The sequence below is a fragment of the Atta colombica genome, unplaced genomic scaffold (assembly GCF_001594045.1).
Source record: "Atta colombica isolate Treedump-2 unplaced genomic scaffold, Acol1.0 scaffold166, whole genome shotgun sequence".
Lineage (NCBI taxonomy): Eukaryota > Metazoa > Arthropoda > Insecta > Hymenoptera > Formicidae > Atta > Atta colombica.
The window spans coordinates 616,695-630,271 of record NW_017259257.1 but is presented as its reverse complement, the minus strand read 5'-3'; the positions used below and the strand labels follow the sequence as shown (position 1 = coordinate 630,271).

The following is a 13,577-nucleotide window of genomic DNA, read 5'->3' as shown; positions in this document are numbered from 1 at the left end:
CTTATTTATATCATGAGGTATGTGTGTACTTCTTAAATATATAAATACTTTTCGTTTTTTCTATTGAAATGTAGATCTACATATTTTTCATAATTAGAGACCAAATTGATATTTTCTATATAATTATTGCTTGATGAAGATAATTGCAGAGAGTATGTATTTCTTTTAACTTGCCATGCAATATGCATAGGATATTATCTGATTTGTTTACGTATTTTGAAGGCACATCGTATGGTACATCTCACATATGTGTAATAAACATTTTACTTGAATAATAAATTATTAATAAATAATTATTAATAAATAATACATAATAAGTTATTAATAAATAATTACATATTTATAAAAACGCTATTTATATTTTCTTTAGAAAAGGAATTTCATGTTTCTTTATATTCTATATGAACTTATAATTATATTTAAAAAAATTCCTTTGGTATATCTGCATATACTTAATTTATAATGAAATGCACAAGGAAATCGGTCACTCTGTATGTGTCACAGTGTAAAAAATCTAGAGAGTATTTATAAAATTGATATTCTTTTCTCACAAAGTGTGTGTGTGTGTGTGTGTGTGTGGTGTGTGTGTGTGTGTGTGTGTGGTGTGTGTGTGTGGTGTATGTGTGTGGTGTGTGTGTGTGTGTGTGTGTGTATTTTGTGTGTGCTTCCAATAAATAGCGTCTGGATGGCGAAGAAGTATACCGAGAGAAATATTTCATATGAATAACCATTTATTTTATTGATATGAATTATGAAAACTTCCTTAATTTAAAATATATAAGAGAGTTTTTTAAATTAACAATAAGAAAGTTTTTTTAATTTAAAATAAGAAAGTTTTTGTAATTCACATATGAACAATATAATGATTATTCATACCAAATATTTCTTTTAGTATGCCATCGTAAACATTAACATCTGTAACTGGAAGAAATCAGGTATTCATAATATCACTGAATAAATTAGTACAAGAAGACAAAAATTATCTCAGAAATTATATAAATAATGTAGCTTCTATCAATGACTATTATGCCTTTTGATATGACCATTATTATGACCATTAGTAAATGACTTTTCAGTATAAATCTTTTGGTTGGAATATGTATTCATAAGCGAAAAGAACGATTTTGTCTGAAATATGCCAAACATTTAGATAAATACAGATCTGAAAATAATTTTGTTGAACCATTAAAATAATTACGCGAGAATCTGAAGTATATTAAATAATGTTACAAAAATTTTTGATATTCTAGAAACCAGTTTGAACATCCTACATAATTGTTTTAATACTCTAACAAAATTATTTTCAGATCTGTAAAATTAATAGCTAAATTTTTATATATTTTAGATAGAATCGCAAAATCGTCCTTTTAGTGTACAATTCTATCCTTTATAGTAATACTGGTCCTCATATGCGGGGCCACTTGAATCCCAATTTTGGTATAGTTGTGGATGAATGTGTGGATGAACTGGAAAAGCGTTGTGAACGTGCAGATGAACTGGTTGCGGTGATAGCCATGGTTGTGGTGATGGTGCGTGCCAGCCTGAATGAAGTTTCGCTAGAAAGGTGCTGAGTTTAAATAGTAGCAGTATAGCGCCTGAAAGTAGTGAAATGCAGAATAAGACTTCCGTTTATTAATTGCCGTTTATAAATAAAAAAAATCATGTAAAACTTAATACACATTATTAAGTTTTACTGATAGAAACTTGGAACTGATTACATAAGTAAATCAAACCAATCGAGAAATACATATAAATTGTAATAAAAAAAAGTCTACGATTGCCAACAATTGTTAACTATTGTTAAGATTTTATTATTCGCAATGATGAAAAATAAAGTCTAATAATTGATCAATATTAACGAGAAACATACAACGAAAACTTTTTTAAAAAATTAAATAAAATAAATAAATAATTTAATAAATAAGAAATGCTGGATAAAAAAATCTCGAATGTAAATTTAACATTGATTTGAATTCATATGCAATAAATAGGTCAGCAATGTCATTTAATCATGTATGCAGGTTACGCTATCCACAAGGTAATCATGAGACCGTTATACATTCGTGAGGGTGACACTTTTCATAATGTATACGAAAAAAATGGTACTTACCTATGAGAAGTCCTTTCGCTGAGATTGCTGCTATTACCATCAACATTGTCATCATCACTCCCATTTTGTATATCATCGGCATCAGCATGAACTGAAGTCTTTTATTTCCCCCAAAAGTGCGGGACTCAATGTCTGCATAACAATTTTAATGTAATTGTAAGATTATTGTAAGTAGACATATCCATACTTTTTATGAACAAATATTATTTTGAGTCATTACATAATTTTATACATATATATAAAATATATATCTTAATATATAATCTCTATTGAGACTATTATAAATGGATATATCCATAATTTTTGTAGATACATATTATTTTAAATAATTATATAAAAATTTCAAAAAATTTATAATCACATTTCCAATCACAATCACAAATTTTGATTCTAATTGCAAAATAACTTTTCTAACTTACGTTTTTGTTTTATTAATAAACATGAAAATATGTCTTACCTTGAACTGGTTTGCTTTCGTTAACGAGAATACTTCGAAGATTATCGGTGTCAGGATTCAGAGGCGCTACAACATCTGAGCTCATCTCTAGTTTCGTTGTATTGTATCGTGTGATTTTGTTGCTGTCTCTTGAAAATTTGATGTTCGTGGCACTTATTGCAAACATATTTTTTGTAAATGCAGTTGCCAATAGCATGTACGCCATGATCTGGCCAATCGCCTTCATTCTCAGACCGGTTTACCACCACCCGGACTCATCGACACTGACGATCTTTTTTCTTTTGACTGACCTTTTTCCCTCTGTCTTCTCCTAAACCTTCTGTGTCGGACTACACAAAATACGTGTTATTCGGACTCGCACGAGCAACCGTATGATTCCCTCCAACCAACCGAGCGGTTCGAACTCGAAAGAGAATTGCGCTCGCTGCGCGTCGACTTTCTGCGCACCTCTTTCAAATTCCTCTTAGATACCGATTTTACAAACACCTCGAAGAATCCACAGAACAACGATCCGCATTCTAATGTTAGAAATGTGTTTTTTTTTCTTTAACATTCCGTATTTCTTTTAATAAAATTACACGGCAATAAAAGATTATCCCTAACTAATAATTGCTCGAGAGTATTTTGCAACAATTAATGACTTACATAAAATTCTTTTTAATATAAAATTTATTAAATCTCATTTTTTTATAGCAGATTCACTGAAGTAAGGCTACATTTTGATAATGAAAAAACTTTTAGAATTGATACATACGTATCATCGTCTTTCACTTTTTATCATGTAATGTCACTGTCATGGTCATCGTGCAACGACCGTTCACGCATAGCCATCACCTTGAAAAGGAGTGGCTGAACTAAGAGTAGTTGGAACGCATTGCTTCGTAATTTTCCAATGAAATTCTTCTCAACACATACACTTGAGCACACACTTATAATGTCCATTCAAGAGTTTTACTGTTTGAAATTCACTTGCCAATAATATGCAGATAAATTTTTTTAAAACTAGTTTTCATGTACTGCTTATTCTCCTAGATACCATCGCGTCAATCTGCTAAATTCATAACATCCGTAGACACTTATGCGTGCAACGTTACTGCAAACAGCCGTCCTTAACGAAGCACTGTGCTTCCTAACTAAGTTAACATAACTGCTGACTGACCTCATAACGAGACATTACAAGGAATAAGTATTATGCGTCATAAAATTCATTAACCGTCTGGCTTTAGTAAGTAGCTCAAAGAAAAGTCATGGTTGATGATCGATGTGGTTTACCTCAATACGCTTGTTACAAAGCCGACAAAAATTATAGTATTGCTTTATCTGGTTATATTAATTTTTATTTCTATAAGATAAACCTGTAAGCTAAATAAAGCATAAAAAATGCTTAAAATTATTATAAAGAAATTATAGTGCACTTTTTAACAATTCTCTATCTATGACAGCTTTATTTTACAGTTACAATTAAGTTAATTCAGCATAAATTTTTAATAAGGTAAATTTATAAAATATATGTTCAAAATTATTATTAAAAACTTACAATGCAATTTTTTTATGTCTCTTTCTTGCAGCGTAAGAAAGATGTATTAATATTTCAGGAATTGAAGACAAGCGTTAAGGCAATATAAAAATGATCGATGACAAAATTGTTAAAGAGAATAGCATTGCATGAATCGATGTTAAAATAATAAATTGCATTAAACGTTGTGGACGCACCGTAAGCTAGACAGTAAGAAAGGCAATACAGGTTTATTGCGTCTTTGCTCAGTGAATCCAGTACGGAAGGAGCGAAGAGAGGGAAGAAGTAGGGAGCATCGTGCCGACCATCTTGGAAAATAAAATTCGCTGTAAAAATGCATTACTCTCCACTCCCCACCTTAGAATGCCCCTTCTTCCTAACCATTCCTACGAGTCTCGATTCCTTCAAGGACTAAAAATTCAACCCTTTACACTGGCGCGAGCAGAGAGCGCGAGAGCAAGACTGTTTAAATATAAACGTTAAACCTGATCTGTATCGCATTTAGATTTACGGATTACTATTCCTTTGCTTCTTCCAATTTTCATTTAAAGACTATGTTTGCTGCATCGATGACTTTATTTCTGCATTAATTAGTCACAAGTTTTTATCTTTTCAAGAAACATCGTTTACTATCGACAGTAATTGAAATATATTTGATATTATACACACATACACTACGCACACACACACACACACACACACACACACACACACACACACACACACACACACACAAACACACACACACACACATATTTATAAGCAGATGTTTCTTTTCCTAAATGATTATAAGCTATATCAATAAAAATTTATTATTAATCAATAATTATTTTCTATTAATAGTAAACAATTATAAGTGATAGCTTATAATGCATTACATAAATCTTTAATAGGAAATAAGATTACGATATTTATAGGAAATGTAAAAAAAATTGTAATTTATGCTTTTATTTTAGATTCTATTTCTCAGTATGCCTGATGGCGTGTACAAGTCAATCTTCGTGCTGCAAAAATGTATATGCCGTGCATTTAACTATGTTTATAGCTTTCTCGTTCTCTTCTCCGAGTACATCGCTCCTTACGCTAAGCGTACTTGTAAATCATAATTGTCAAATGATCTGAAGTAAATAAACTTCCTCAGCTTCGCGACAAGTAATTCATGTCGTAAACGTTCAAACGGTATGACTAATTTGTAGCATTAATTACGTTAAGGAAATTACACGTTGAGATAAATCGAGCGATCGATGCACCTGATGCCATTGCTATTTCCGCGCAGGAAACGCAACCGGTCAGCCACGGCGAACTCGTTGGCAGTGGAGCTCGTTACCTCGCAACCCCGAAGTAGGAGCGTAGAGGGGCATTGCAAAAATGGAAATGCCAAGCTGTTATTCATCTACAGGTTCGTTTCTTCGTCCGTGAACTGGCTACAGTCGGCGTGCTTTAGACGATGGTATGTGTATCACCATGCGTGAGGCATGGCTGACCATAGACCGGCTCAGAAGTGGCCGAGACATTCGCCTCTCGACCGCGACCATGAGAGCACTCAACTCTCGACGCCCACGGTCAACCGCGAGCATCTATCGACTCGTGCCTCGCTCGACTCTTTGTTTCTTCTTTCTGCTTTGCGTCCTTCATCACACACGAGCGCGAAGTGTGCCTCACGATGACGGCAGCGTCATTGTGGATCATGATAAGATTTCGAAACCGGTAGAGGTGAGTGATTCTGACAACGTAAACAAAGAGGATGTGGATCAAGCACGAAAAAGCTTGGTAATAGTAGAACATGATGAAGATGAAGATGTTAGTGAAGGAAGAAATAACTCAGAGGAAGAGATATTCATCGAGGATCCTGAAAAGATTCAGGCCGAAGCTGCCGGTGATGAAGGTAGCGTAGCGAAGAAGAGAAGACGAAACGATGTGAATCTTCCCAGTAAGCCCGTGTCGCAGAATGGCGAGACTGTCGCACAGAATGTTGAGGAAAAGAATGAAGGTATTCGAAGATTTGATGCTCAGTTCGAGTCTGACGATACTGAGACGATACTGGATCAACGGAATGTATCGGACAATAGAGAGAACAGTCAGGATTCACAAGAAGATACTATTAAAATTAATGTCGAGGAATTACATGCGGATGTAAAAAACGTAGACGTGCATGCCGAAGGTAGGGCGGAGCCAGAAGAAGAGAAGAACGTAGACACTTCTTCTAATCTTGGAGAAAATCTAGAAGATATTAAATTGAAATGCACGGATAAAATAGATTTAAACAAAGAAGAAACGGGGCAGATCGAAAATTTAGCGGAACATAATTTGGATGAGGCACAAATAGAGAATATCGAAGAAGTGAACGAGGACGTACGCAATGAGCTTCGTAGCTTGCAGCTTGCTCAAACGGAAGAAACCGAAAGTAATCAAGAGAAACATGTCGTGGAAGAAACTGAAAGTAATCAAGAGAAACGTGTGATCGACGAGGCTTCTAGCAATGAAGAAATCGGTGATGACGTAGATCTGGATCTGAACAGAGAAAATAGAGCCAGTGTAGTCCAAGGTAAGTCCAAGTACAAGAGTTCGACTGTTTATTTGAATGCTGAAGAAGGTAATTTGCCTGGTCGCGAGCAAGAATCGATTGTAGACGGTCAAATAAAAAAATTAATATCTATACGAAATGATGCACTTGAATCTGTCAGTAACGATGCGAAAGAGTCGGAAAAATTTGATGAAGAGAGTCTTCTTTCAGAAAAATTGGTTGAGGTTGAAGCGGTTGCAGCTGAAAAAGACGAAGAGATTCGTAATCAACGTAGCAGCATGGAAGTGACATCGACTCAAAGTGAGAATCTTGATCATTTATCTTCAACGACGGAAGCCGATTTAAACCGTTTTCAAAAATGGAAGAATCAAGCTGCGTTTCTTCAGGAACAAATCAAGAACAGAACATTTTTGCAGTATTTAAGAGAACAGGCAATTGAAGTGCTCCCTGATATTCCAAAATTTACAGAAAACCAGTTATTGGATACTTTGAAGAATATTGCGATAACGCGGGAATCACTTACGAATGAAACGTATTTAGCTAGCTTAAACGCGACCGAATTGACTAAAAACCAATTGGAAATAATAAAGTGTGCCGAGCAACTAGTACAGACAAAACAGCGCCAGTCGTTCGTGGAAAATATAGGGGAATGCATTCGCGGTCTCAGTGTCTTTAACTGCATACGCATCTTTGTCTGGCCCGTCGTGCTTGACAATCTCCCGGAATCAGTTAAGCAGCCTCTGAATTATCTGCCAATCGAGGTAAACTTAATGAATTTATTTCAGGGTAACAAAGCCAAATCTGCGAGATCAGAGAACAGCATTCATCATCCATGGTTGATAACGCCTGAGTTCGTTGTTTTCAACATTCTGAAGGGTGCTTTGGAATCGAAAGTCACCTACGACTTGATGCCGACTTTCATTGATCCATCGAACGAAACCCTGAGGGCACTGCTCACTATCGGCCAACTCCAAATTTTGCAGATGGCTGAGAAACTTTTACCCGGTGAGAGGCGTCGCGAATATGCCGACAGGATGTTCTCATGCGTACGTAGATTCGAGTACTTCAGCTGCATCAAGTATTTTGCCTGGCCAATGGTGAAACAACATTATCCGACACTGCCGGCTTTTCCGGATTATCAGAATTGGTATCCGTCAATACCGTTGTATCCGCAGTACCCTATCATTCCCTTTCCCAGTTTTGTGGGAACTCCTGGCGAGCTTCCAGAAGTCATTGAAGCTGACGCCACGAGAATGCGGAAGCCCAAGCCGGAAGCTGTGATCGTGAACATTCTTCAGAATACCTTGAAGGAGCACGCGAAGGTTCCTCCTCCATCTATCACTCATACAGATTCTTACATTGCTGTACTTCCTCCGGAGCAATTACTGTCGATCCACATGGCTGAACAGCTACTTCCTATCGCGTATCGTCCAGAATTTGTTCAGAAGACTGTTAAGTGTATTCAGGAATTTAATTATGTAACCTGTTTTAAATATTCCACCTGGCCGACGGTCAAGCAATTTATTCCCAATCTACCGGATATTTCCGAGTGGCTACCGGACTGGCAATTACCCGATTTCTTCGGTTTGTTGCCAAATTTTCAGATTCCTGATTTTTCATCAATTTTAGGAGGAAGCCAATCACCGACTTTACCGATTCCTCCGACTTTACCAAATCCACCGACTACGACGACACCGCTAGTCACTGAAAATCCATCTGAATCCGCTGGTGCAGAAAAATTATCCAATCGGATTCCATTATTATCGCGCCAAAATGAAATTTCTTCTAAAGCATCCAGCGAATTAGAAAACAAGGTTACGGAGATTTTAACAAAGGTACATAATTCTCTGAAAGCGACATCGAAAAATTCGCATTTAATCGTCAACGAAAATGTCATTGTTCTGGCAACAATTACTGAGAAACAACTTAATATACTACAATTAGCGGAGAGCATGGTACCACCTCCGGCTCGGGCACCTCTTGTAATTCAAGTTATGTCTTGCCTCCAGGCAAACAACGACTTTCTCAATTGCACTAGATACGTCATTTGGCCCACAGTTGCTCTTTACGTTCCTAATTTCCCTGAATTTCCTGATTTCTCATCTGCTCAACAACCATCAAAACAAGAAGACCAAATACCATTAAAAGACAAGAACATTTCAACTATCAAGGATCAGCAGGAATGGAATAAATCGCAAACGAATTCCAACGTGAAGATTATTTCTAGGACGAAATTTTCACCTAATAATGGTCCTGTGATTAGTATTACTGGTACCCGATTTGTGCCGATATTTACAGAACATCCTGAATCGGTAATACTTAACATTCTCAAGACGATTCAGCTATCTTCGCCAAATGTAAGAGATGAGCAGAGTGTGAAAATAACCAGCACGCAACACTTTGATCATCTGCTTAATGATCAACAATTGACTATTCTTAAGATAACAGAGGGCTTACTACCCGATGCAATTCGTTCTGCTTTTATCGATCGAATGATAGAATGTATACGCAAGAACAATTTTCTAGGATGTTCAAGGACGGTATTGTGGCCGAGTTTATCGAAATATTTCCCTAGATTGCCCAGCTTTCCAAATTTCGAAGGACATCCTCAAGCAGCAAACAATACTAAGACTACATTACCTCAGAATCTGACTGATCCATCGCCGTTGTCGGAGACTGATGTGAAAGTCGGTCAGCACGGAGATGCTACTGTTACCATTACAGATACTAGATTTTATCCGATTTTTTCGGAACATCCAGAAGGTGTAATTTTAAGAATACTTAAAACCGTGCAACATTCTACGCCGGAAGTCCTGCCTTCAATGATTACTTCAAGATCGCCGCATATAACGTCTTATTTTACGGAACAGCAAGGTAATATCGTTCAAATTGCCGAAAGTCTATTACCGGAATCAGTAAGACCAATCTTCGTAGAGAGGATGATCGCTTGTGTTCGAGAGAGTACATTCCTCGATTGTATGAGGAATATAGCTTGGCCGACAATTGCTCAATTTTTCCCGAGATTGCCAAACTTTCCCAATTTTGAAAATTTTCAAATTCTACCAAGAACTAAACTCGATTTATCATCGATCATACTACGCAATGCTTATTCCGATAATCAGACATCCAATGAAAAGAGTGAAAATATATCAAAGATTGCCATAAAAACAATTGAGGATAAAATAGAGAGTACATTGAAAGATTTGCTGAGTAAGAACTCATCACCGCGTTTAGAAGATTCTTATCTAGACGTCAATAATCCTGTGATAGGCACTTTTTTGACTGCTCAGGAGATGAACATTGTCAGATTGGCGGAAAGAGCAATACCGGATTTGATACGTCGCGAATATGTAACTAACTTGTTGGACTGCGTGAGAAGAAGCAATAATTTCATGACCTGCACCCAGCATGTCACTTGGCCAATTTTGAAGCAATTTTCGCCAAGTATACCAAGCCTCGAAGAATTGTTCGGTCAGCTTCAAACTCCTAGTGCTGGTCAGATTCCTGGTATAAGCCTAATTCCTGGTTCTGGTCAAATTCCTGGTATTAGCCAAATTCCCGGCTCTGGTCAGATTCCTGGTATAAGCCTAATTCCTGGTTCTGGTCAAATTCCTGGTATTAGTCAAATTCCCGGCTCTGGTCAGATTCCTGGTATAAGCTTAATTCCTGGCGCAGGTCAAATTCCAGGTACCGGCCAAATTCCTGGAGCCAGTCAGATCCTTGGTATAGGTCAATTTCAGATCCCTGGTCAGATCCCGAGTTTTCCTGGAAATCCTTTCGCCGAGCGTCCCGGCATACAGTTTCCTCTCCCTCAACGTCCTACAATACCGAGTGGAATTCAAACTGGCATTCCTCAGTTTCCTGGATTGCCTAGCTTTGGCGGCATAAATTATCCGCAAATTCATATCCTGTCGGACGCGCCGAAAGAGTCGAAGTTGCAGGAGCCAAAGTTGCAGGAATCGAAGTCGCAGGAATCGAAATTGCAGGAGCCGAAGCCGCAGGAGCTGAAGTCTCAAGAGCAAACAATTCAGTCGAAAGTTGCGCATGCAGTGGAACAGGCAAACCAGATAAGTGGAGAATCGAGGGCTTCGAACACTGCGTCAGTAGGTGAATCAGTCTTATCCGCTAAACACATATCGACATCCCTTCTCAATATTCAGTTCATTAATCTTTAATTTTGTTTATTTTACCTAGACAAGCAAGGAACCATCCCCAAGTATCTTGGACAATCATCAAACATCCTCATAGATTCCAAGGAAAAAGTCCAGTTATCTGAATTTAAGCAACAACCATTGTCGGAGTCCGTTCCTTCAAGCGAATCATCCAAGAAACACGAAAGAAAACGAAGAAGTACTGATCAATTATTAAATTCTTACTATGAGACCGAAGGAGAAATTGAACAGACTTCGGAGACGACAATGGATAGCATGTTCCCGAACATCACGGAATCCGACTTTCTTCAGCTTCTAGTTAATATTTCCAAATCTGAAAAATTTTTGGAAGAAAACTCTAAAGATAATTCAAAGGAATATTTTGTTGATACATTAAATTATACAATCAGAAATTCTCTAACTGCCGATCAGTATGAAATCTTGAAGCTGGTGGAAGATTTGAACGAACATACGGCAAATCGCAATTTTCTATCACGAGTAGTTCGATGCGTACAGAGCTTGAGCTTTATCAGATGCATGGGCATTTTCGTCTGGCCAGTAATTACTAGTATTGTGCCATCTATCTTGCCGTCCTTACCCTCATTTCCTATTGGTTTCGGAAGATCAATGGAAACTGAAGTACAGAATTTCTTCGGTATGTCCACAAAGGATTTCGAGAAGGAATTATTGGCGAGAAAGAAATCAATGGAAAATATTTTCTTGGACTGGTATAAGACAGCGATGGAGGATAAATTTCAAATAGATATGGGTTTCCTAAAGCTTAAGGGTTACGGGAACGGTGAAATCGGTATAAGTTTCAATGGCTTTCGCGAAGGGAGAGCTACGAAGATCAAAGACAATAAGAATTTGCCGAGTATTTTGACGATCATCAGCGATATTATGGAAGAAGTATTAGATCAGCGGCCGGACAATGAGAAGCTGAAAAAAGAAAAAGAAAAAAAGGAGAGAAGTCTGGATGACATGCAAGATGCGAATTTTCAGCTTTTGCAAGAGAGCGAGTACACGGACATTAAGCGATCTATAAATGACGATAAGATAATCACTATGTTTCTAGATAAAATCAAGGCCAACGCAACGGACTTCGCTGATGGTGATGTTGCTCAGTTCCTTAACGTAGATAATGCTTACAATGCTTTCAGTGTACTCTTTGGGACCCGTTTAAACGAAAAGTTTGCGAGCAGATTAAAAGCCTTTACTGAAGAACATCTTAGAAGAGATAATACTGAGAAGCATATGAAAAATCTTAGCACGGAGGAAATAAAAGTACCGTTGAAGGAAGAAATGACCTATGAGATTCAAAAAGAATCTGTAGAAAATGACAAACGCAAAAGAGATCATCGTGCAAAGAACGAATTCAGATCTTTGCTGAATGAATATTCAGAGGATTTAGAAAAGAAGGTGGAAGTTTCTATGCAGAAGAACGAGGATCCAGATAATGAAAATAGGATCAAAGATACCGAATCGTCCTCTGACAATAATGTGCGTTCAGAACTGAGGGTTTACTTACCACGTTTGCAAGAAGACATTATGTCCAAGAAAATCACGAGTGCGATGATACATCTCGGAAGAGCGTTGAAGACAAAAATGAGTCATTTGACACCTGGAATTGGTTTCATAATAACTTTCATCATCCAGATAGCTTTGGCTCACGCGAAAGCGGCTGCTTCCATAGCTGGTATGATCAGCAATATGGCCCTTGCATCAGCTATATTCGGTATGATTCGACAAAGTGTATTCGGGTCGGAAAATCCGAAGATCAAATATGTATACGATAATGATCAAACGGGTCCGGGGATTACTTGGCCACATCATCATAGATCATATTATCATCATGAGAAATAGTATTTTGCCTGCTCAAGTCTTATTTTTTATGTACACTATATTAAATTTCCATACATATGTTTTGTTAAGAGCTTTATATAAGCCTCTGTTGTTACAGACTTTTCTTGAAGTCTGAAACAAATAGAATTATATATTGGGTTAGCTTTAATGTTTTTATATTAGTATTGTAGTGGTCGCGTTTATAAGACAATGTAATTTCGAGATAACTACTCGATTTCTTTGCATAACAAAATTTTATTATTTCTTAAAAAAAGATTAGTCGAAAAGATAGATATTAATAGTTTCTGTAGATGCGTCCGGGACATTGTTTCTCGTAATATATCTTATTTACACTTTAGTAACACAGAATTCAAGTAGAGCATTTTCAAAAGTTAGAATAGATAATATTTAGAATCTTCTGAAGAAAGGTATTTTCGTAGATGATATGGAAACAATCCCTCGCAATTTAATCATAAAACACGCGCCATTTCGCAGGTGATATTTATTTCATATTTTATGGTGGTGGGTGATATTTTTTTAAAGATTAAGACATAAGTACGGCATTAAAAAATATGTAATACGTAATACAGAATGTATCGCAGAAAAAATATTGAATAGCGTAAGTTTTTTTTAAGACTGATATATTCTTAAATATATCTGATTAAAAATAAATGAATTATATCTATCTTGTATAATCTCTATTGTCCCTTCAAATTACAATTATCAATTAATTAATTTTAATGTTATTTTATTTTTTAATAGAATAAGCATTTTAATAACATTATAAAGTTTTGTTACATTTATATTATAAACAATACAATTATTACAATTTTAATTCTTGAAGTTTTTAAAAATATATGTCTAATTTGATTTGTAGAATTCAATGAAGAAGTAAATATAATAAATTTTATGCGTGCGCTGCAATATTATTCGAAAATACTGGTGCTGCAACTTTCAAGAACCTTGAAAAGGCAACA

The 13,577-nt window shown here is 36.4% G+C and overlaps 2 protein-coding genes across 2 annotated transcripts in view; one reads left to right on the top strand and one right to left on the bottom strand.

Moving 5' to 3' along the window:
* Positions 1-2,843, bottom strand: part of LOC108686208 — an 8,275-nt gene extending 5,432 nt beyond the window's left edge. The window contains 3 exon segments of the mRNA XM_018191371.1: positions 1,389-1,595; positions 2,111-2,242; positions 2,568-2,843. Coding sequence (XP_018046860.1) covers positions 1,389-1,595; positions 2,111-2,242; positions 2,568-2,793 — 565 coding nt within the window. The 5' untranslated portion in view covers positions 2,794-2,843.
* A 2,773-nt stretch (positions 2,844-5,616) lies between these two features.
* LOC108686238 lies at positions 5,617-13,285 on the top strand. Its single transcript, XM_018191428.1, has 3 exons — positions 5,617-10,714; positions 10,802-12,333; positions 12,418-13,285. The coding sequence occupies exons 1-3, from the start codon at positions 5,617-5,619 to the stop codon at positions 12,619-12,621; spliced, it is 6,834 nt and encodes a 2,277-aa protein (XP_018046917.1). The 3' UTR covers positions 12,622-13,285.
* The last annotated feature ends 292 nt before the right edge of the window (positions 13,286-13,577 follow it).

Coding starts and splice junctions, on each gene's coding strand:
- LOC108686238 (XM_018191428.1), top strand. CDS start 5,617: ATGAGAGCACTCAACTCTCGACGCCCACGGTCAACCGCGAGCATCTAT. Junction 10,715..10,801: donor TTCGAACACTGCGTCAGTAG/GTGAATCAGTCT, acceptor TATTTTACCTAG/ACAAGCAAGGAACCATCCCC. Junction 12,334..12,417: donor AGAAAATCACGAGTGCGATG/ATACATCTCGGA, acceptor ATCATCCAGATA/GCTTTGGCTCACGCGAAAGC.